Source organism: Talpa europaea, assembly GCF_964194135.1.
Source record: "Talpa europaea genome assembly, chromosome: 12".
Lineage (NCBI taxonomy): Eukaryota > Metazoa > Chordata > Mammalia > Eulipotyphla > Talpidae > Talpa > Talpa europaea.
Genome location: NC_140079.1, coordinates 28,800,349 through 28,825,177, shown reverse-complemented (window position 1 = coordinate 28,825,177; position 24,829 = coordinate 28,800,349). Strand labels below are relative to the sequence as shown.

The window sequence follows — 24,829 nt, the reverse complement described above, 5'->3', positions numbered from 1 at the left end:
TATAAATACGAAGGGATCGGCAGCCCACTCGGTGCTTCCCAGGGTGGGGAGGAGGCGAGAGGCCACCGAGCCGGGCCAGCGCGCGGGGCCGGGGCGGAGGAGCGGCGCGCGCGGGCTGCCTGTCCAGGGCACCAGTTGCTCGCGCTTGCTGGGCGGGCGATCCAGGCAGGAGCTGGTGGCGCCAGCCAGAGGGGCCGCCCGGGGACCGCCGCTGCCAAGTCCCCGCAGGCCCGGGAGGCCGGCGAGCTGATCGATTTTCTTTTTCTTGGAGAGAGCGGCTGGGCCACGCTGCCGCCGCCAGCACCTGCCCGCGCCGGGCCCGCTTCTCCGCTCTCCCGCGCCGCCGCCGGAGTCTCCATGCCCCCCGCCGCCCCCCGGTGGCCGCCGCTCCTGCTGCTCTTGCTGCTACCGCAGTTCGCCCGCGGCGCCCCGGCCCGCCCCAGCGCGGAGGGGCCGGCCTCGGAGCTCGTGGTGCCCACACGGTTGCCCGGCAGCGCGGGCGAGCTGGCGCTCCACCTGTCCGCCTTCGGCCAGGACTTCGTCCTGCGCCTGGCGCCCGACGCCAGCTTCCTGGCGCCAGAGTTCAAGATCGAGCACCTCGGGGGCTCCGGCGGGGCGGCTGGGGGCGAGCGGGAGCTTCGCGCCTGCTTCTTCTCCGGCACCGTGAATGCCGAGCCCGAGTCGCTGGCGGCCGTCAGCCTGTGCGGCGGGCTGAGCGGCTCCTTCCTGCTGGAAGGCGAGGAGTTCACCATCCAGCCCCGGGGTGCAGGGGGCTCCCTGCAGCAGCCGCACCGCCTGCAGCGCTGGGGGCCCGCGGCGCGCCAGCGAGCCCAGGGCGCAGCCACGGCCGGCGCGGAAGCCCACCCTCTCCCGGCGAGACCAGAGTGGGAGGTGGAGAAGGGAGAGGATCAGAGGCAGGAGAGAGGAGACGACGCTTTGGAGGAGGAGGAGGGCCAGGAAGACGAGGCAGCCGGCGCCAGCGAACCGCCGCCACCGCTGGGGGCCACGAGTCGGACCAAGCGGTTTGTGTCTGAGGCTCGTTTTGTGGAAACGCTGCTTGTGGCCGATGCGTCCATGGCTGCCTTCTATGGGGCCGACCTGCAGGTAGGACTCGCTTTGCCTGGAGACCCCCCAGTCATGTTGCAGAGTCTGCAAACCCTTCCCTTTGCAGTCCCGCTGGAAAAGCCCTTTGCGATGCTCACCCTCCCAAGACTGACCACAGACAAGGAACTTATCTTTGTGAGACAGCGTAGTGACTTTTTCTTACCGCTGACACCCTAATACCTACTCCCCCTTTCAGGCTGTGCCCTCAAATTTCGAGTGGAGGTCGTGGTGCCTCCTCCTCTCTGCTGTTGACCCTGAGTCTCCTGCAGCACTTGGCAGAACAAAACTGAAAGTGGGTTTTAAAGCCCCGCTACCTGCACCCCAGGCACCTGCCTCTCCCAATAGACAAAAATTGAACATCTAAGAAAAAAAGGCATCCCCCACCATCACCACCATCCACCCGCACATTTCTCAGCCCTCTGCTGTCTCCAGACCTGAGAGACTCCCAAGGGAAGGCAGCTGGGGTGGAAAGATGCTATTTCATTCCCTTTGCATACAGAACTGAGGTTGCCAGAAGTAAAAGACATTGTTTGGAGAGAGCTGAACCTGGAAAGGGTCTGCTCGACTTCTGTGCGACCAGCTGGTTCTGATCAAGGGGCATGGACTACCTTGCCAACCTGGCACTCAGCCCAGTAGAATTTGGCAGTGCCAGCATCAGCTCAAGAAGGGAGGGGAACAGAATTCTGCCTGGGGGCTCAGCCCGGGAAACTGAACCTTCAGTGGAAAAGGGAGGGGAGCAGGGAGGGGGGATATGAACTCCTTCAGTTAATCTTCTTAGGGCAGCCAGAAGCATGCTCAGTCCACCCCAGCTGCTCTCAGCCCAGACACAGCTCTTTACTGAGCTGGGGCAGGAAAACTGAGTCAAGAAACAGCTTCTATAGCCAGACTATTTCTAACTAGAGATGGTGGGACTTGTCTAGAGGAGTCTGTGTAGTGCCAAGACCCAACCTTCCCCAAGGACCATGTGAAATGTAAGGATTCCAGGAGAGGGCTATATTTGTGCTCTGGAGGGAGAGCACAGAACCAGAGTTATAGCAGGTATAGAAGAGTCGCTTAGAAGTCAGAGTTCCCAGGAACAGGGGCCTTGGTACCTCAATTGATCATGTCAGTCTTGTCCGGGGACCCAATTCTAGGCTCAACCTGTGCCCAAGAACTTTGTCATCCCCTCTGCAAACAAGCCACAGTCCACCTGGCTGTTTCTCATTGTGTCTGCCCCAGTCTGCTATCACTGGGAAATGCATTCAAGGTGAAAGGATGTTTAGCGCTAGGGGTGAGAGGGGTGGGGGGCCACTCTTCTGGGTATGGTAGGAGCCGGTTACACTACAGGCAGCCTCTCTGGTGACTGTCTTGGTATTCGCTTCTCCCAAGGTGGCAAGGCAGCTTTGAGCTATCAAGGTAGCCTGCCTCGTGGGCTTTGGGTCTATACTGACTTAATATCTCTCCACCCTGAGAGCACCAGCTGCTTTCTCTGGCTCCTTTCCCAGGCAAGTTCTCCAGAGGGTGGCAGACCAGGCTTGTCCCATCTCAGGTTAGAACCCCCATGGCTGGCTCTTAGAAGCTCCCCTAGAAAGAGGCTAAAGCACATTCATGGCAAATGCAGAGCTGAGAGGTTGAGATGCTGAGGCCCTGTCTTAGTTTGCACCTGTTTCTGACATCTGCCTGAGCACCAGGAGGTAGGAAAGCCAATAAGGACACAGAGAAGCAGCCAAAACAGCCATTGTTTTTCAGTCTTCAAAACCCAAATGTCCCCTCTAATGCCTCCTACCACCTTACTCTCTCAGCTCATCATTAGACACTTGAGATATTGAGTATTTACCTCAAGGACATACTTGGCATCTCCAAACATTACAGTGATCTAGAAGGACACATGCTTGGATGCTACACTCTGGGATTCCCAGGCCACTGAAGCAGGGCTAGGTTTTGCCCCAGGTTTGCTGTACCAGACAAATCAGGTACAGATACTTTAGGTGCCTTTCTCTTGGCAGAGCTCTCTTCGCACTTCCACCCTTATGTGACTCCTGGCTGGATGTTCCAGTGCACGCTTGTCACATCCCTTCTGGGATACTCATAGACATGCCTCTGTGCCCAGCCATCCCATGTGGCCCAGGAGAGCATCAGAATAAGCATCAGATACCTGTGCAGGCTGAGTTCCTCTCTCTAGATGGTCTACTTCTAGGTCTGACATCTAAAAGAATGTCTTCTCTTCGATGGCCCAGCCCTACCCTGCCCCCTCCCCCTTGGTCTCATTCTCTCACTGCCAAACCTGCATCCCTGTGGGTACCTGATGGGTGGGACTGGCCCTGAGGCACAGCTGTTCCCTGATGACCCACAGACCCTCTTCTCTGACCATTCACCAGCTATGAGATGACACAGGACAGACTTGACCTTCTCCACTTCAGAAGTCCCCTGGCTTCTGAAATGGGCCCATGAACTGAGTTCAGCCAAGTCAAAGTGAGTATCAAGTCCCCATCCATCAAAGTCTTGCCTGCCCAGACTCACCTCCTGCAAATAGAATCCAATTTTTCATAAGTAGAACCTAGAGCTGAGAGGCTGAGATGCTGAAGCCCTATCTTAGTCTGTTCTCCAAAGAAGTCTCCTACAGACTTCGTTCACACAGAGGGAGGTACTTCGGGGTATCTTAGTGATCAGGATGTGCGATGAGGATTAAAAGAGACTTCGCCCTCTATGAGGTTTGGATTTCCCTATCTATGGGGTCAGTCACCTGGACTAAGTAATCAATTCTAGTCTGAGCATCTGTGAGGCTGCTTCATGTGAGTCTTCTAGAAAGTTCAGCACTAGACCAGGGTGCCACTGAGTGTGTTCAATCTGCAGAGTGTCTTACACTCACCACCTCAGGGCAAATACCTATGAGGGAAGCAGAGGATGAAGGTAAGACTCACAGGGGATGTTGACCTTCTCAAGGTCTCACAGCTACTAGGTGGCAGGACAGAGTCCACAACCCATGTCTCCAGAACTCTAGTCCAGTTCTCCTTCTCACTGTGCCCTGCTGCCTCTTTAGCAGAGGGTCGGCTCAATGACTATTTGATTCTTACCCCCCAACACTTGTCCATGCTGTAAGATTGGGTGCCTGAAAGCAGAAGACAAAAAACACCCAGCAAAAGTAGGAGGCCCTGTCCTGAGCAGGTACCACCTTCAACACTGGGAGAAAGAATTTGCGCTGTCGAAACTGGTCTCAATGCTCAGTGACAATGAAGTTTTCCAGAACTCTGTACACTTGAGTTCACTTAATCCCTTGAGAGAATGGGCCCCTGCCTCCCACCTCCTTATCTGGTTTCAGAGTTAAGGGGCTCAGACAAAGGGGAATTTCTGGAAGGAGGACCACCTCAAAAAGACCATTAACTCTGTCTGCATCCAGCCCCTACTCATTGTTCCCTGATGAAACTGGAGCAAGGGTGGAGAGAGCTGAGCAGTGGCGCATACTCCGTCTGGGAGATCTGTCCACCCATGTATCAGAGCAGAGAAGGTGCAGAGATGACACACATTTCCCCAGAATGAACCAAACAATTCCCAGGATGTCAGGCTACCTACCAGTAGGTGATTTCAGAGAAAAGTTAAGTCACAGTCATTCCATCTCCCCCTTCCATTGCCACTGGGAAATATTTCCCCTAAGCCCTGTGCTAAGGTGACCATAGGTTTGCCCAGCTGGTTTGTTTAGCCCAGTTCTGGCACAATTAGCCATAGTATTATCTCTCAGTCTCAGAAGTATCCTGGTTTGAAAAATTATGGAAACAGATACACCCCCGAGGCACTCTAGCTACCTAAGTCTTCATGGGCAAAGTGTTATTTACATATGAATTAGGTTCTCCCACTGGCAAAAGGAGTCTTTACCATCTCTTTTGTTTGCTGCTGGATTTTGCTACAAGTTTGCTGCACCAAACAATGAAGTTGACCCTTAAGCAGCCCAGGTTTGAGCTGCAAGTGTCCACATATACGCAGATCTTCTGGTAAACAGCTGATGTAAACTAATGGTATTGATAAATACAGTCCAGCACTGTAAATGTATTTTCTCTTCTTTGTGATTTTTTTTTTTTTTTTTGTGGGACCCTCACCGTTGGTCGGGGATTGAACTGGCGCTGCAGAAGCTGCAGGCAGCCTCGCAACCCAGCGCTCAACCGCTGTGCCACCAGGGGAGGCCCTTCTTTGTGATTTTCTTAATAACATTTCTTTTGTCTACCTTACTTTGTTGTGAGAATGCGGTATAAAATATGTATGACACAGGAAGTATTGTTAACCCACTGTTTGTGTTATAGGTAAGGCTTCCAGTCATTAGCAGGTTATTTATTACTGGTTAAGTTTTGGGGGAATGAAAAATGAAACTCATATTTTCAACTGTGTGATGGTCAGCACCCCTAACCTCTGAATTTTTTGAGCTGTATTTCTCAAAGCAAATGCCTTAATATCCAAAGTCCTTTAATCCACCACTTCCTTCTTGGGGAAGGTTGCAGGAAGGGGTACATTGACAATGTCGGGGGCAATCTTGCTTGCTTGCATGCATTGGGTTTGTTTTGGTCATGCTCTAATCTAGTTTTCTTTCTAGCAGCAAAGATGGGTAGAGTCAGTATATGATTAAGAACGTAGACTTAGAAGGGAAACAGAAATCACTGAGTGTCCTTGCACAAGTTACCAATTTCTCTGTACCTCCATTTCTTCACCCCCCAAATAGCAACAGTGGTACCAACGTCCTAGGATTGATTTGAGGATGTAGCCAACTATGAGAAGCACCCAATCCAGTGCCTGGCATATAGAAGGTGCTCAGCAAAGCACAGTTAATAGGACACTGGTCTTGGATGATGACATTGTCAGAGTGGGAGGACAGTGTGGTCACATGCCACCATAGCCAGCCACTAATGTGTCAGCTCTGCTGTCCTGAAGGGCAGAGGCCAGCCTTTTCAGCATGCTCTGCTCAGGATGTTTAAGCTTGTCTCCTCATGGCTGTAGGGAGTGTGTGCTCTGGAGTAGTGTGACCTCTAGCTATTTGGAGAACGAGGAGAAATGAAGGACTTTATGACGGACCACTTTTTTCCCTATGGTTTCCATCCTCTTCCTTTGCTTCCCCTCCACCGCCTCCTCAACATCATCTCAGGCCCTAAAGAGATGCCCGGCCTGAAGGAAAAGTAATGGCATTGGGTGGCGAGGTCAGAGGTTTCCATGTTGCCACTCTTCCCCTCTTTGCCCCTGCCAGGCGTACTACAAGGAAAACGGTAAGACTCTCAGTGTGAAGAGCAAATGAGCAAAGCCTGATGGATGAGTTCTGAGCAGAAGGAGCTGGAAATGTGTTTGGCCCCAACCCAGTTTCCCCAGACTCCCACCAGAGTTAGCTTTGGCTGCCACGGAAGCTCTGAGGGAGGAATCTGCTTGTTTGTCTCTCAAAGAATCAAAGCGGCTATGTCCCAGCCTGGCTCACTGGGGCGGTGTTTTCTTTTTTCCAGGTCCCAAGGCACCAATAGAGGAGGAGACTCCCAGAAAAATTCCCCGCCTTCCCTGAGAATTAGGGTGTGAGAGCCCCAAGTCATTCAGAGCCCAACTGGTCGTGGGCTCAACCTACCTGACACGGTTGTTGGAGGTTTTCTGTTCTGCTGGGACCCCCCCACCCCACCCCGCACTCCACTGAGGGCCTCACCTTATTCTTGTTCCTCCAGCAGCAGCCTTGGCCTGTGTAGTGAGTAGGGAGTTATAAATAGACACCAGGTGGTGGAGCACATGGCCTGACCTTCGCTTGACCGGCTCCTAGGCCCACTGTCCAGGGCACCACATAAATCAGGCTGCCCATTAGGCCTAGGCGATTGGGTGGCTGGAGGAGACTGGAGGCCCACGGGTGACAACACCATCCCATGCAAGCTCAGAGGACATTCCCCATGGGGGATTGTAAGATGCATAGCAAATGTCAGACATTCCTGACACTATTTCTCCAAAAAGTGTCACCAAGAAGAGAGTGGGGTGACGGAGCTTCTGCCTCCAAAATCTCAGCACGAGGATAGGTAAGGGAAGCAAGTAGAACTGGGACTGGGAGTTTAACAGAAACCTGGGACCACAGAGTCCTTTCAGCCTTCTTGCAATGGAAATTATCACCTGAGATAGCAGCCAGGAGGACCTTCAAATGTGCTGAAGTCAAACCCACTGCCTGGAAGGAAAATGGCTCTAAAACTAGCCCAGGTGGACAGTTATTTTTATCTAGAGAAGATGAGATAAGCTTTTCACACTGTAAAGGAAGATACTCCCCAAAAAGCTTAGAGCTGGGAGGATCCCCAATGCCTCACCCTGTCCTACATTCAGATTACCTCCCCCACCCCATACCTTCGGTTTTCTCTGGGGACAGAACCGTTGCACGATGCCTGCCTAGCTGCATTGCATGAGAGCCTCAGCCTGACCCAGTCAGCTTGGGACACGGACACTTCCTAAAGCTCTAGCATACATGCTGAATCTTCTTGGACCCATGCTGACCAGCTGCTTCTCTTATCACCACACCTTCTTTATAAAATATCATCATTCTCAATTCTGAGTTTGTGAAATTGGAACTCAAAGGAAAGAAATCTTGCAAGGACAGTTGTAGGTTTTCTTGGAAGAAATTCCAGGGATTGATCCCTGTCAGGGAACTCTGGCCTTTCCCTAGGACAAGACACCAGAGGATGCTTTCTGCTCCCTGAAGCAGTGAAGACCTGGCCAGGAAGGGGCCACAGCAAGCCACCACTGCTCAACCCGCACCCCCAGTTGCATAATGATGTGATTGCTTTTTCTCCCTTAGGAATCCAACTCCAGGAGCAAGTGCCAAGTTTCAGCTTTGCTGATAAGATGTTTACATCAGCCTAAACATAGCTAGAGTGCTTGACGCTCTAAATAACCTGCCAACCCCTGTTTGTAGGGCTTACAAAATACCTGGCTTGTTGCCGGCGAGGTGAACAGACAGATCCCATTCACAAATAATGGGGTTTGTCTGGAACTCCCACACATGGCCTCTACTAATGGAATGTCCCTCTCCAGTCTTTCCCCTCTGTCCACTCCCAACTTTGGGACTATGGAAGCAAAGAAGAGGCTTATGGGAGCTTGTGCTTAATTAAGGAATAGAGACAGCGCAAGTGAGGGGCAGCTCAGCTGACCTTGCTCCTGGCTCAAGACACACCTGCCTCAGTCCCTTTGTAGCCCCTTCTGCAAAGGATGCAAGCACTCCTTTCTAGAGGTCCCAGAGGCAGAAGAGTGGACTCCGATCTAGCCTCCTCCCAAACCTGGAGCAGTCTGCAGCCCAAGGATAGGCAGAGACCAAGGGATAATGCAGACTCCTTCAGCTGATGAGGGATGGGGGAGAGGGAAGGACTGAAAGCAGGTGTGATCCTAAGCTTCTCGGTCACATTAGGCCCACTGCATCCTCTCAAGCAAAAGGCTGGAGGGAATAACTCCTTTGGAGTCGTTCATGCCAAGGCCAAGAACTGGAAGGCTTAACGAGAAGAGCGTCAGAGATAGGCCCACAGTCTGGCATCTTGACTTGAAGAGCTGTATAACTTTAGAAAGTTATTTAACATGCATGAGCCTCCATTTCCTCATTTGTACAGCTGGAGTTATAATACCTACTTTGGAGCATTATTGTTAGAATTTCATGCAGTGGCTTATGTAAGGTGCAGGCCACAGACTGGCACAGAGTAGCTGTTGTTAGTAGTGTTTGTTAGAGCAAAGTATTCAGGGCTAACCATTCCCTTCCTGAAGAGTTTACCCCCAACAGATATTAGGGACATGCTCCACTGAATTCTAAGAGGGAAATTCTGCTAACCTCAGGCATTCAGACCATTGCTTCTGAGAACAGGGAGGGTTGTGGGTGACTGGCAGGGAAGCAGCTGATGTCAAGGTTAAGGCAGAATAAGCAGTGCAGTCATACAGAACTTTCTGTGATGATGGAAATGTTCTGTCTGCTCAGTTCAGTACACAGCCATGAGCCGTTGTGGCCATTGACGCATTTAAAATGTGTCCAGTGTGATAGATAACTGTCATTTTAATCATACTAAATTGTCATTGACTTAAATTTACGTAGCCATGTGTGACTGCACTAGATGTCAAGTGCAAATGCTTTGGATCCAGGCAGTCTGGGTTCAGATGCTGGCTACACTCTCATTAACATTGTGCTCTTTGGTCAATCACTAAGTCTCAGTTTTCTGATCTATAAAATGAAGGTAAATAACACCAGGGCCTCAGGTCTGAAGAGTCTTCACCAGGTGCTCAACACAGAGCCTAGCACATGGGATGCACAAGAAGGGGTGGTGACCACGGGCAAGCAAAGGGCTGGATTTAACCTTTACTCTGCCTGCTGCCTCCTTCCCTCCAGAACCACATCCTGACACTGATGTCCGTGGCAGCCCGCATCTACAAGCACCCCAGCATCAGGAACTCCATCAACCTGATGGTGGTAAAAGTGCTGATAGTGGAAGATGAAAAATGGGGTCCAGAAGTGTCTGACAATGGGGGGCTCACGCTGCGCAACTTCTGCAGCTGGCAAAGGCGTTTCAACCAGCCCAGTGACCGGCACCCAGAGCACTTCGACACGGCCATCCTGCTCACCAGACAGGTCTGTGGACTGGCTCCAGAAACCCTGGGAGGAAGGGAGGCGGGATGGGCGGATCAAAGCCAGGACCAGGCCTGCCCAAACATGGGAAATGTCTCCCTGCTGGTCCCAGCTGGACGCCAGGAGCCTCAAGTGAGGAATGACGAGGAAGAGGTCATGAGGACAAGTGTGAGGTATTTGCAAGGGAAGGAAAGGAATCTCAGAAGGGCTCTTTTCCAAACGTTTGTGACCAGCTGTCTGCTGAGGTCATAAAAAGAGGAAATGGGCTCAAACTGCCCAGAGAGAGATCTGGAGTTGGAATAAGAGAGGACTTCATCTTCTACGGCTGTTAAAATAGGGGCAGGTAACCAGGGTGTTGCCTTGAGATTTCCCCAGATTGGGAAGCCAGCTCACCTATCTGGAGCAATTTAAATAGACAGCTTCTGGATGAAGAGAGAGTATAATAACAGGGACTAGGCCCTGTTCACTCCTGCATTTGCAAAGCAACCCATAAGGCGAGTTTGTGTTAGCCCCATTTTTTTTTTTTTTTTTTTTTGTGGGACCCTCGCCGGTGGCCAGGGATTGAACCGGCACTGCAGAGGCTGCGGGCAGCCTTGCAGCCCAGCGCTCAACCGCTGCGCCACCAGGGGAGGCCCTGTGTTAGCCCCACTTTACAATCAAGGAAACTGAGGCACAGAGCCAGCACCACAGTCACGCCCAGGCTCTCCTGCTGCGGGTCAGTGCGCTCAACTGCTCTGCTATCCTACCTCCCCAAAACAGCTTTCACAGTCCCTGCCAGCTCTAGGACACGCCAACATGGAAAGAGAAACAGCTGCCGCGCACGAGAGGCCTATACGGACTAATAGGCATTGGCTTTAAAATTTCCCTTTATCTCAGGAGGAGCAGGCGTAGGGAGATTTTCTGTTCTGTCTGTGCTCATGCTCTCGCTCTCTCCTTTGAGCAGAATTTCTGTGGGAAGGAGGGGATGTGTGACACCCTAGGCGTGGCCGACATAGGCACCATCTGCGACCCCAACAAGAGCTGCTCTGTGATCGAGGACGAGGGCCTCCAGGCGGCCTACACTCTGGCCCACGAGCTGGGTAAGACCTGCCCTCCAAGGCCGCTGACAGCATCAGAGGGAGGTGCTCTTCCCAATCCTGGCTAGCCCAGGGCCTAAGGAACAAGCAGCCCTCGCACTGAGCCCCTATCCCCTCATACACCTGACAGAGTGATTGTGTATAAGTGCATCTTGTGCTTTCTCCATGCTCACCCAAGCAGAAGGCCAAAATATTAAAAGTGTCCTGCCCTCATCAGAGGACACCAGGAAAATGCCAAAACCTGAACCAAATGCCCCAGTAAAGTGATACTGAATCCATTCCAAGTAGGAAAGATTCTGGAAAGATAGATTGTAAAGAGAGGGCAGTGCAAACAAGGGAGTAAATGAAGTGAATGTGGATTTAGGACAGGCTGAGGCAGAAAATACCTGTGAAACCTGAAACAAAACTAATAGAGGAGTGGTAGTTCCCATGAAGAGCAAGTGATGGGTTAAGCCTTCTTTGGTCAGCAGAGTGTGGGTCTCCTGCAAGGGAGTAAGGGGCGGGGTTCCGTGGCCAGTCCCACGCAGGGCAGACAGCCAGAGAGAAGCAGAGACTAGTTGGAGTGAATTGTGTGTCTCTCTTTGTCACAGGGCACGTCCTCAGCATGCCCCACGACGACTCTAAGCCCTGCTCAAGGCTCTTTGGGCCCATGGGCAAGCACCACATGATGGCGCCCCTCTTCGTCCACCTAAACAAGACGCTACCCTGGTCCCCCTGCAGCGCCATGTACCTCACAGAGCTCCTGGACAACGGGCATGGTAGGCATCTTCAGGCCTCTGCTGCCTCTTCCTGGCAGGCCTGCTTCCTCAGGCTACTGCTGGCATCGGTGCTGTTTCTGCCTGTGCTCTGTCACATCACAAAATATTCTAGACATTTAGGGTCAGAAAAGACTTCAGAGGTGGGTTCCTCATCCAACCTCGCATGCCAAGCATTCTGGCCATAAAGTATGCTCCTCTTGGCCCAGTCTTATTGGCCTGACTTCTGGGCTGATTTAGATTATTAGTCATGCTGCAGGTAAAATTGGTCTGAGAGGTTTGTCTGGAGGAGGTGAGTCTGAGCAGAGCAGTCTGAATAGAAGAATGTGGCACAGAGGAGAAAGGACAGTCACCAGGACTGGCATTATCAATCAGATGGTAACTTAGAAATTGCAAAGGCAGGGAACATGGGCAGACTGGGGGCGGATAGGTCAGGGGTGCTGTGCCTGCCTAAAACCATTTGAACTATTGTGTAAAACAGTGAAAATTTATTCTCGATTCTTCTCATTGAAGATGTAAAAGTCACATTACCTGAACATCACTACTTAGGCGTGGTTTTGCCCTCAGGGGTTTTGTTTTTTTTTTAAGATTTATTTATTTATGCAGACAAGAACTGGGGGGCGGGGCCAGAGGTGCGGGGTGGAGAGAGGATTCACTAGAGACAGAGTGGGGAGCAGAACAGGCAGATCTACTGAAATACACTGCTGAGGGGAGCAGGTGGCAAGACAGGAGAGGTCTGCTGTGCCATCTGGGTAGCTCGCTGGCTGGCCAGGGATCCAACTAGTGCTGCAGAGGCTGCAGATAGCTTCACAGTGCATTGCTTAACCCCCTTGCACCACCAGGGAGGCCCTGCCCTCAGGTTTTTAAGACCCCATTTACATCCCCCTTGGGATTGTGACTAGATTCGTGTGACACGACAGGGAGCTAGCACCTCCTGGTGTACAATGAATGAATGCTAGATGCTCTGAACAACAACAGAAATTCAATCCTACAAAAAAAAAAAAAACGGAAGTCAAAAATTGGATGAACTCTTTATAGATGATTGACTGTTGATGATTTTTTGAGATGAAGGTTTATGTCTAGTCCTTAAACCCCGTCCTAGGAATTAAGCGTAATGTGCGAGGCACTAGAGTGGAGAGGGATCTCGGGCCTTATTCTCTCTCCTCTGCTTCCTCCATTTCTCAGGAGACTGCCTCCTGGACGCCCCCACCTCCGCCCTGCCCCTCCCCACAGACCTGCCAGGCCGCAGCGCCCTCTATGGGCTGGACCAACAGTGCAAGCAGATCTTTGGGGCGGGTTTCCGCCACTGCCCCAACACTTCTGCACAGGATGTCTGCTCCCAGCTCTGGTGCCAGACCGACGGCGCCGAGCCCCTCTGCCACACGAAGAACGGCAGCCTGCCCTGGGCTGATGGCACGCCCTGTGGGCCGGGGCTGCTCTGCTGGGCGGGCAGCTGCCGGCCGGAGGAGGAAGTGGAGAGGCCCAAGGTGAGGAGGGACTGGCTGCTGCTGGGATGGGAGGATGGGGCTGGGCGCCGGTGTCAAGGAGGAATTCACACTTGAGAGCCACGAGCTAGGAGACTTGGGGCCAGACTGCAGCTGACTCCTAAGTATGATCACTCATCTTTTAACAAACATAGCAACACTTATTTATTCCAATGCATTATTCCAATGCCTGAGGAGCCCCTGGAGGCTGACTTCTAGTGAATGGAGTGACACAACCAGGGTTCTGGGCATGTTGGGAACTCCCCCCTTTGGAATTACTTTGGAATTGACTTGAAAGCTTGTGAGGATTGGTGATGGATGTGAAACACTCCTCACAAAGGCCAGACGAGGGGCACTCCAAAAGCGGAAGCTTATGGTTTCTGCTGTAAACAGAATAGAGTGATGGTGGAAGAGAAATATTCAATTAAGAACTGGGGAGAAAGTCCTATCCACGTCTGAGCTGAATTCATAATTAGAGGTCAGGAGAGTGAGAGTAATTGTGGGATATCCATCCTCAAAGAGGAGAAATTAGAACTGCTTCTGACCAGGCAGAGAAAACTTGGCCCAGGACAGAGTCAACTTGCAAGAAAAACCAAGGCAATGCCAGTGAGAGCTTTTAATGATTCACTTCTTTGCCCTGCTCTTAATACTTCCAAACTGTGGGGCTGACCACATGTCTCATATTGCAAGAGTCGAGCCATCTCTGGGAAACAGCATCCTCTGAGCCCGCAGCCTGTACCCAGCCCAGCACCGAGTCCCCATGGTGGCCTGCACACTCACTCTGCCTCTCCGAGAGGACTGTCCTCAGTGGGCATGTCCTACACACTCAGGCCACTGATTCAACCCAGGGAGCTACACACCTTCTCCAAGCCAGATCTGGGGCAGGATTCATGAATTCATCCTCCGCCATTGCCCACCTCCCTGCTCAGACACTGAGCTGCTCTTCTAGGTCCAGCCTCTCCTGTGGCTTCACACGTTACTGGTAGAAGGGGAGGGGGATTCCCTCCCCTCTGCTCAGAACCAAAGCCAATTCAGCAAGGGGAACATTGACATGAAATGATCCTGGGATGGATGATGTTAATCCTCTATTTTTTTAAGGGGAAATAAGGTCCGAAAAGATGTTATCTGTGACAGAATCCTACCTTTGTAAAACAGAAGTACTACATCTTGATGATCACATATTCTGAGCAAAAGCATGAAAAGATAGTGATAAAAATCCCTGCCAATTTATCTGGGTAGGGATGTTTATTTAACAGTGTTTCTTTTCTACACTTTACTGCATTTTTCCATTTTCATATAAGTAAATATTGCTTTTGTGACTTTTTAAAAGATTTATTTTATTGATATACAGAAGAACTGGGGTGTAGGCCAGAAGTGCAGGGGGTGAGAGGATTCACCAGAGACAGAGTGGGGAGCAGAACAGGCAGATTTATTGAAATACACTGTTAAGGGGAGCAACAGGGAGTCTGCTGCACTATATGTGGGTTAGCTCTCTGGCAGGGGATAGAACTCAGGCCTTAGCGTTGATAAGCACTGAGACTTAACCCCTAGGCCACCAGGGAGGCCCTGATATTTTTTTTCCCTAATTATTTTCATTTTGAAAACTCTGTGACTGTCAAGGACAAAGGTTTGTCCTTTTCCTGGTCAGTTGTAAACCTGAAGCAACTCTGTGTGTTCCCAGACATTACCCTCCCCCTGGAATAGTAGCTGGTCGACGGGTTACAACACATCCCAGTGACTATTCCTTTAGTCTAGGCACTGGTCTGACCTCAGCAACGGTAACCTTTGGGCGGCACTGGACTTGGCTGTCTTGTTTATTGTTGGGTGTCCTCCAAGCCCCTATCATCCACCCGCCAGAGGTCACTAGGGTATGCCCTCCGCAATTGTGACAACCAAACATTGCCAAATGATTCTGGAGGGCAAAACTGACCCTGATGGCAAACAGCTGCATTAGACCCAACTTTATTCCTATAAAAGACATTCATTCAACAACTATTACATTGAGCAACTTCCTAAGGGCCAGGCACTGTGTTAGACACTGGTGAGGTAGGGCCAGCAATCCAGCACAAACTCTTATGTTCACAAAACTACCAGCCAAGCGGACCACACAGTCACTAACCAATGATTGGGACTAACCAATGATTGAGCTCCGGGCAGCAGAATGAACTGCACCTCCCACATATCATCCCCCAGAGAACTGAGTCTCCTGTTGCAGGGTGACCTTTTGTGTTGCAGGCCGTGGTTGATGGAGGCTGGGCCCCGTGGGGACCCTGGGGAGAATGCTCCCGCACCTGTGGAGGAGGAGTACAGTTTTCACACCGCGAGTGCAAGGACCCTGAGCCTCAGAATGGAGGAAGATACTGCCTGGGTCGGAGAGCCAAGTACCAGTCGTGCCACACAGAGGAATGTCCCCCTGATGGTAATCGCCACCAGTCACACCTGCCCTGGCAGCTGCTTTGTTGCTGCAGCCAATTCCCCAGAGGAGGGGTAGGATGGTTCTCCCACGAGGCAGAGCTTTCCGACCATCACACATAAATGAACTCTGCGAGGCACGTAGTTTTAAGGCAGACCCTAGGGGCCTGAGAGCACTCTTGTGCCTGGAGAGCCTCGCAAAATCCAGGGAAGAGAGATTTCCCTGGCCTTCCAGAAGTGGACATGGAGGATGTTAGTCCCAACCAAGCTTGTTCAAGATGCCAGGGTAGGGGCAGGGGAGTGTTCGAGGAGGGCTAGTGTCTAGGATAATAATCCTGCTGGAGGCATCTGAACCCATGTCTGCGTGCAAAATGGAAGTGTTTTCCAAAGCAAGTGTCAGAGCCAAACCTCCAATATCTTTCCAGCCAACATTCAGCCCAGGGCAGAGGGAGGATTTCTGAATCTGATTCTAGTGCACATTCCTTCTCAGGAGAGCTGCCCATCTCCCCTTAGGGCCGTGGCAACTGCCTGACAAACATCCCAGGGAGCAACACTGCCTCTGCATCCTCTTGACATTGTCCTACCCTCCTCGGACTTGCTAGAAATCACACACATTAACTCAGAAGGCAGTAAGGGGCAGCAGTGGAACTGATGAGAGGGAATCACTGTAAGTTTTTCCCCACCATCCCATCCAGCTCCAAGTACTGGCAGGCTGCAAAAGACAAGCAAAGCTTTAGGAGAGCTTTGTCCAAGTGCAAGACACTGGCGTTGGATTATGTCTAATGAAGTTCTAAAAACTTGGCCTCAGGATTGTAAGATATGTGGGGCACAGTGCTTCTGAGAAAGAGAAAGAGATAGAGAGGGGTGGGGGTGGGAAGTCAGTATATATGCAAGGCAGATGTGGACAATAGTTTATGTGATTTCAGATGCACCAGGACCAGCCATCTCAGTCAAGTGGTTTTTAGCACCTCTTGGTGGCTTGAACTAAAAGAGATGCTATAAATGACATAGAAATGCAGAAAGCAAGATCTCTGCCCTCAAGAAGCTGGCAGCCTAGTTAGAGATCCAAACCCCCTTTACAAAGCAATGTAAGTTTAATCTATGAAACACAGACCACAGGTTTATGAGAAATTCAAGCAAGAAAAGCCTGAGCTATTCAGAAGCTTCATGGGGATCGAGGGCTGAACAAGGAGGTGGAGACTGTGATGCGATATGGGAGGACATGCCAGGGGGATGACCAGGTCTGAACCGGCTGATTCACTCCAGTGGAGTCAAACAGAATGAACTAGCATTTCAAGGTTGGGCCACCAATGACCCCAAAAGCTAAAAGAGCAACTGTCATTTCTTTGTGCCACTGTTCCATCACGTCACTTGGGAAGCTTCTTTAAACACCGAGGCCCAGACCCCTCAGACGTACTGCATCAGAATCAGGAAGCACACAGCCATCTGTGTTTGGAAGAGTATCCTCAGGCCATGCAAATGTACAGTGAGGGTGGAGAACCTCCTAAGAGAATGTAGTGAGAGAAGGTTTAATTTCAGGATTGTGGGAAAAAACATGCCTTGCTTGGACAAATTATTCTGGAAGCAGCATATAGCAGGATGAAGGGGAGGCGGGCTGTTTGTGGGAGGCAGGGTCGTGCATGATGCCATGAAGCTGGGACTTGGAAGCAGTGGGCCGAGATGCTGAGAATGGGGTGGAGACATTTAAAAAATCACAGATTGTCCTGAATATAGTGTAAGACTTAATGAACACATTGGAAATAGTGGATGAAGATGCTCAAACATTCAGTCTGAGGCTAGAATATGGTAATTTCACCCAATGAAAATCAAGCAAGTTCAGGGAGGAACCATCTGGAGTTGGGCCTTGCTGAGCTGGAGTCATCATGGTACCTAAAATGGAGTTCCTCACCCAGAGTTATGACAAGTGGGTATAGGGGCAAGAGCAAAGTCCACACATCCATCATCACCAAGGAAGTTAAGATAGAGTACCATTAGCTGAGACCCCAAAATATAGCTCCCTGCCTCATTTCTGTGCCTTCCAAGCTTTCTGAATTGTTCCCTGCTCCTACCTAAATTTATTCATCTGTAAAATGGAATTAACAGTTTCCCCAAATGGAAAGGATATTTATCCCAGAGAGCCCTGCTGAGACTGGATGCTCCTTTCTTTGTCCCTGTGATTGAGTCACCCATGGATGTAGTTCAGTGTTTCTAGGAATGTTGGGCCCAGATGACAACGGACCTGTGTTCTGTGGGTGGATCAAAACCAGAAGGGAGAAAGGTACCTTAAATCCCCACTTCTCCGAGGGGGTCCACCTGCTTCAGCACAGCTTGTTAACTCCATGCCATTTCTTTCTTCCTTAGGGAAAAGCTTCCGGGAGCAGCAGTGTGAGAAGTACAATGCCTACAACTACACTGACATGGATGGGAACCTCCTGCAGTGGGTCCCCAAGTATGCTGGGGTATCCCCTCGGGATCGCTGCAAATTGTTCTGCAGGGCCCGGGGGAGGAGTGAATTCAAAGTGTTCGAGGCTAAGGTAAGAATTCTCCCAGAACTCAGATCCACAGCCAGAGAGGAGGGCCACCTGGCATAGCCCATCTGCAGGCAGTTTCCACGCTTCACCGCATCCTCTTACCTGCCTCCTCCCTGCTGCAGGTGATCGACGGCACCCTGTGTGGGCCAGAGACTCTGGCTATCTGTGTGCGTGGCCAGTGTGTCAAGGCAGGCTGTGACCACGTGGTGGACTCACCTAGGAAGCTGGACAAATGTGGGGTGTGTGGGGGCAAAGGCAACTCATGTAGGAAGGTCTCCGGTTCACTCAACCCCTCCAGGTGAGTCTCCCTGGTAGTTGCTTCCCAAGTTGGAAGAACAGAGGGGGCTTTGGAATCACATTAGTCTCAGTTTAAATTAGGACTGCTCCTTCACATTCATGGAGAACTGAACTTCAGGTGTTTTTTTTTTTTAAGATTTTATTTATTTTTGCATAGAACTGGGGGGCAAACAGGAGGTGCAGGGGGTGAGAGGTTTCACCAGAGACAGAGTAGGGACCAGAACAGGCAGATTTACTGAAATGCACTGCTGAGGGGAGCAGCAGGAGAGATAGTAGCGGTTCACTGAGCCATGTGGGTTAGCCCCCTGGCTGGGGATTGAACTCAGGCCATCAAGGTGATAGTGCTGAGACTAAACTCCTAGGCCATTAGGGTGGCCCCCTGAGCTTCAGTTCTTTGTAAAAAATTGGCAATCTTGCCTACCCTGAATCCTTGAGAGAGGGCACAGGCAGAGCTCTTGGCTCAGGGTCTGGCCCATGGAGAGGACAGCACTCCAGGCAGCCAGAACTCACATGGGTCAGGATGTTTCATCGCTGAGTCAATTAGCAATAGTGCTCCGCTGAGTAAGCTTGACTCTTCCAGGCCTATTTGGGGAAGGATATCTCACCCTGCAGCTGCTGAGTCCTTTCTGCAGGTGGATGTTCAGAAAAGAGGGTAGAAAAATGGGGGAGACTCAGTCACCTCACTGCTTTCATGAATCTGAGAACTTCAGACACTTTCTCACCTCTTAATGCCCCTGTTCATAAAGTTCCTAATATTTGCTTCCACTTCTGTGGCACAAATAGATTCCATGGCTCTGCTAAGGGTCACGCTGATGTTGGCAGCCAGGAGGAGAAGCCACATGTCTAAGTTCCTGGACAGTTTTCTTCCTACTGTTGCATGTACTTCCTGAGGAGGAAGGGCAAGGCAGGTATTCTCTGCCACACTGCAGTCCTCTGTCTCCTTACCCCAGCTGGCTCAGAGAACCAGTCAGCCCACAGCAGAGAGTCTTCTCAAATTTAAACTCAAAGGAGATAAACAAAAGAAGCATGGAACATGGGCGATTCAGCTGCTGAGTCCCTCTGCCTGCTTTCTCTGGGGCACTAAGCATGTGGGCTCATGAATTCTCTAACAGCTGCCCCCGAAGAAATGGCTAGGCCAAGAACCAGGTGGTTGTCTTCCTCAAATCCCTTCACTTTCTCCCAGGCTCTATAACCCAGATACTTTTACTCCAGAAGAAAAGAACAGAACAAAGTAGTGGCTCTATCTCACAGAAGCCCTAAACCTACATTAGAACAGAATCATTTTTCCAAAACAGCATCCTAGCCCGTGGAAGTACGTGGCCCTAATGTCTGAGCACACCCAAAAGGAGGCTTCTCAGAGGCAGATATTTATACCCTGATTCTGATTAGGGCCATATTAGCCCATCCTCGGAGCTGGTCATCTCTAACCAGTGGGATGAGGCGTCCCTCCGGATGGGTAGAACAGGGTATGTGGGGCAGACTTTTCCACTTGGGTTTGAGCTTTGGGTCAGAAAGTGGCCACACCAAGTTATTATACCAGTGCAGTGAGCTACCTGTATGTGCCATCTCACCTGAGCCGAAGCAGCAGATTCGACAGCCCCCAGGTGGCTTTTCTGGGCTGCCTATCCCTCTGTGCTAGTCACGACCCACACATCTAAACTTCTCGATACTAACATTTCTGGGCCTTCCTGGTGGCGCAAGGGGTTAAGACACAACCTATGAAGCTATCTCCAGCCAGGGAGCTACCCACATGGCACAGCAGACCTCTCCTGACTCGCCCGCTGCTCTCCTCAGCAGTGTATTTCAGTACATCCTCCTGTTCTGTTCCCCACTCTGTCTCTGGTGCATCCTCTTACCCCCCCAATACCTCTGGCCTGTACCCCAGTTCTTGTATGCATACATAAATAAATCTTTAAAAAAATACTAACATTTCTAAGAGAGTTGCCAGGCAAAGCAAAGTCCTTGAAAATCTCAACATACAAACATTCCTGTCAGCCTCGGCAGCTAATTTATTTAGAACTTTGGGACAACTGCTGAGTTATTTGATAGTGGGTTTTGTCTTCCCAGTCCTAATCACCTGCATGCTTACTCCCTGAGGTCCTGAGCTGGGTCTTAAGGATGTCTCTCCTTCCTGTCATAGTTATGGCTACAATGACATCGTCACCATCCCAGCTGGTGCCACTAATATTGATGTGAAACAGCGGAGTCCCTCGGGGGTCCAGAATGATGGCAACTACCTGGCCCTGAAGACGGCTGATGGGCAGTACCTGCTCAATGGAAACCTGGCCATCTCGGCCATAGAACAGGACATCTTGGTGAAAGGGACCATCCTCAAGTACAGTGGTTCCATTGCCACCCTGGAGCGGCTTCAGAGCTTCCGGCCCCTGCCTGAGCCTCTGACCGTGCAGCTCCTGACCGTCCCTGGTGAGGTCTTTCCCCCCAAAGTCAAATATACCTTTTTTGTTCCTAATGAGGTGAACTTCAGCATACAGAACAGCAAAGAAAGAGCAACCACTAACGTCATCCAGCCCCTGCTCAATGCGCGGTGGGTCCTGGGGGACTGGTCCGAGTGCTCGAGCAGCTGTGGTGCTGGCTGGCAACGGAGGACAGTGGAGTGTCGCGACCTGTCAGGCCAGGCCTCAGCCACCTGCAACAAGGCTCTGAAACCTGAGGATGCCAAGCCCTGCGAAAACCAGCTGTGCCCCCTGTGATTCAGGGGAGCCGGGGCCAGACTTGTGCTCATGGACTCGGGGTGCAGACGAGGGTCCCCATTACGGTGACCCTATGTAGAGAGGTGGCATGGGCTGGCCTGTCCAGGCCTCCCATTGCCACAGCCCCTCCAGTTTGGCATGGATTCATAAGAGGGAGAAGAGGATGGAGACAACAGAGTCTAAACCTTGTGGAGCGGACCTTGTTCAAGTAGAGGACATAGGTTAAAAGATAAAAATGTGCACTTATTGACCCAAATGGGAGATTCAATCAGCCCATTTGCAAAGGACTAGCAAACCCAAATGAAAAACATTTTCTATTTGATTTCCCCGATAAATAATCTACCTCAGAGGGGAAAGATTTAGTAAAAGAGAGGGGTGGGGCTGGGGAGTGAATGGTGAATGTCAAAGCAAGCTGTACAGTTAAGCTCCCGAGCTGTCTTCAGGAATGACCGTGGCTGACTTTAGTATTAAAACCCAGCATCTAAAGGGCTGCAGAGTTGCAGGACTATGGAAGCCACCTATTGTCATGCTTCTACCTGCAGGGGTTGATCATTTCAAGTATTTATGCAAATGTGTCTCTAAACTAAAGTATGATCTTATGCCATTGTAGTGGTCTGCTCTGGTTTACTATTTCTTTGGAAAGGGCAGGGGACCCAAAGCCCACAGAAACCCACCTAGGTCAGTGCACCTTGACCTCACACAGGCAAACCTGCAGTTCTGAGTCCCTCCTGGCCTCCTTCTGGGTCCTCATCCTGGAATGAGGCTGCTGAACCCAATTCACTGGGACAACCCTCCACCTGCAAAATCGAGACCAGTGGGTCTCAAATATCAATGGACTTTAGGATATTCCAGAAGCTACCTTAAGGATATTTGGGATATCCTTAAAGCGCAGGCTGCTGGGCCCCACCCCAAAAGTTTCTTCTTCAATGGGTCATGAATGGGGGGACTGATAATTTGCATTTTTAACAAGTTTCCAGATACTGTGGGGGCTGCTGGGTTGGGGACCATGTTCTGAGTACTACTACTCCAATGGAAACTTCCAATTTGGAGGTGACAGCAGTTATGTGATAACGCTGGACTTATTATTCTTTTGAGAAAGGCTCTCCCCTTACTCTTTGCACACATCCCCATCCTCACACTTACATACTAGCTGGGGGCACAGGATTCTCTTAGGATCTAAGGAATTCTAAACCTGTATCTAGGGGACATCATCCCAATGGCTTCGGCTCCTGCTCTCCACATCAAATTTCACCCCAACCCACAATTCTTTGGCCCAAGCACCTTGTAACAGTCCCAGTCAGTCCTTTTGCTAAGAAGAGCATCCCCACAGGTGCCTGAAACCTCCCTGCAAACCTCTCAGATACCCTATTCCCCCACGTAACTTCCTGCTGCTTCCTGGCTCAGAGGACAGATCTGAGTTGGTCCTACACAGGGTCTAGTGTAGGGGGGACTTAGTCCTTGGGCATAAGTGGGTGATAAGAAACAGACATCAAGAAATGACCCTCTAGTAAAAGGAACAAAATATCTAAGTCTGCGTCTTCTGCTTTTCCATCACTTTTGATGTCTTTGTCCTTCCCTTTAGCTTTCTCCCAAGACCCTTCAAATATATGGTGACAGGAGCAGAGAGGAGGTTCTATGGAGCCTTTGGGTGAAGGAGAAAAAGGGTGCCCTCGGGGAAGACTCAGGCCCTTGGGGCACAAGGCAAAGCAAATGAGATTTCAGTGCCTGCCATGCCCTGTACATGGCGCACAAAACTCTACACCACAGTGGCTTGGACACAGAGTTGACCCCTTTCCCTGGTCTGCTGACTCTTTAGTGAGTGGGAGGCCAGGCTTACCTAAACATAAACAAGCACACACAAAGCATGTTGATGATGACTAGTAAAACCAGAGCTTTCCTTGCTGCACCCCAGCGTTGTAGAGGCTAAAGTATCTTTCTGCAATTCTTCATCTCCTTCCGTTTCTCATTCTCCCAAAAATAATCAAGGCCAAGTGTGTCCCTCATTAACTGTCCCTGCCAGTCCAGCTGCGGCATCCCTGCTGCCTGCATCATTACCAGCCACAGCATATGCCCTGGAGTTCAGCTGGCAGTGGAGTCACTGATGTGCAAAGCAGAATGGAATCCAGCTTGGCTCTTCCTTGCTGTGTGGGCTCGGCAAGGCTCACAGAATACATACTTGTTTGTGTCTGGGAATTCAACAGCTGCAGCTCAGGGACTCAGAAAACAGATCTGCAGAGAGAGACCAGAGCACTATTTTCCCTGGCCAACCATGACCACCCTTTTATTCCAGAGAAGGGAAAACTGCATCTCCTCTGCTGTGAGCTTGCATTTTCCAGCTAGTGCTCCCACAACCACTAAATATTGGTGCTTCCTGATAGGATTCCTAATGGCTCGATCTTGGCAGGTAACATGGTCATTACCTTCCAGCACCTGCCAGAAGTATTTCAAAAGTGGTACATTAGCATCAATGTTTATATCCAGCCTTTTATTCTTAAGATAATGGAATCCTTACCTGGGTATCCTCTCTGTCCTTTATTCCCCAGTAGCTGACCAGAAGGGGTGGTGAATTTATAAAAGTATGCAACGTTATGATCCGCTTTTGCACACCACCCCAGGAATCTTTTCCAGGGGTGATGGGCCCACCTTCTCGTTAGATTCATATCTTAGTCTCTGATGATGTCCACTAGTTTCTAGATCCTTCACTCTGGACTTTTTAACCAAGTGGGTCCTCTTAATGATGATGCCCCCTCCTTTCTCAAGTCCAAATGTGTAGTTCTTATTTTTCTCTGTAGTCCTCTTCATTTTTTTCCATCTCCTTCCCCACAAAAAACAAACAAACAAACAAAACATAAGAACCACAGAAATGTTCTTAAGAGTATACCGACTTCTGCTTTCTCTTGATATTTTTGATTTGTGCTCCAGGGCCAATAAAGAAAGAGGCTTTGTCACTACTGCATTCTTGAGTTTGTAAAGTGAGAAGGCGGCATTGCTGCCACATACCAGTTCTTCACAAAGCCCAGACTTACTTCTGCATCTGAGTATCCACCGGTTGTGGGAAGAGACTCCCGAGCCCATAGCCGCTTCTCCCACACACCCTCTACCTCAGCTCCCAGACCCCTGAGGAAGCCACCGTGTCCCCTTTCAGTTTGGGATTAGAGGTGGTTTGTCTATAAGAGTGGAAGGAAATGTGGAATTTACCTATGAACCAAATGCAGCATAATCCTAGGGCTTACAGCGTTCTGACCCAGCAGCCTCAGCACTCCCTCTGGCTGTGATGCTAAATTACTAAATACATGGCCAAAATGAGGCCGTGAGGTGAGTGAGCACAACAAAGACAGTGAAGGCAGATTTTAGGCAAGGCAAAGTTACCATGCTGACACCTGTGTGTGCTCCAGCCCCCTCAGCTCTATGCAGAGCAAGAGGGAATTCCCTTGGTGAAGACAAGAATCTCCCACCCAGTGTTCCCCACCTCTAACTCCACCCAAATGATTGCCCTCAAAATGAGCAGGCATAGCCTATTGGCTAGGATGAGGAGCTGAGGATGGGAGTCATGTAGCAGCACACCCAGCTGAGAAGCAAACAGGGCTCTCCTTGCCATTGGTGGCCCTCAGCTGAAGGACAGCTGTCTTTGCGAAAGGCTCTCTTGCAGCACACAGCATGTTTTCCCGTGGTGCTCTGGCTGAGCCTGCAGCATTGAAAAAGTTGCACATGGAATGTGAAAGAGAAAGAAGTCATCCATCTAGTCTGACATTTTTGTGGATTCAGTCTCGATAATCACTAACATGACATACGATGGTCCTATCGACCTTACATATGAAAAAATTCTAAACAGGACAAAATAACACAGTGAGGGGAACTAAAAGAAGGACTGAGCGGGCAGAGCAGTTGGCTTG

The 24,829-nt window shown here is 50.6% G+C and overlaps 1 protein-coding gene across 1 annotated transcript; it reads left to right on the top strand.

Moving 5' to 3' along the window:
- Window positions 1-357: 357 nt before the first annotated feature.
- On the top strand, window positions 358-20,936 carry ADAMTS8 (ADAM metallopeptidase with thrombospondin type 1 motif 8; the record flags this gene model as incomplete). The annotated part of the gene is made up of 9 exons (XM_084250319.1): window positions 358-1,104; window positions 9,434-9,673; window positions 10,614-10,749; window positions 11,337-11,504; window positions 12,687-12,988; window positions 15,221-15,404; window positions 17,759-17,931; window positions 18,051-18,226; window positions 20,366-20,936. The coding sequence occupies 9 exons, from the start codon at window positions 358-360 to the stop codon at window positions 20,934-20,936; spliced, it is 2,697 nt and encodes an 898-aa protein (XP_084106445.1).
- Between the last annotated feature and the right edge of the window lie 3,893 nt (window positions 20,937-24,829).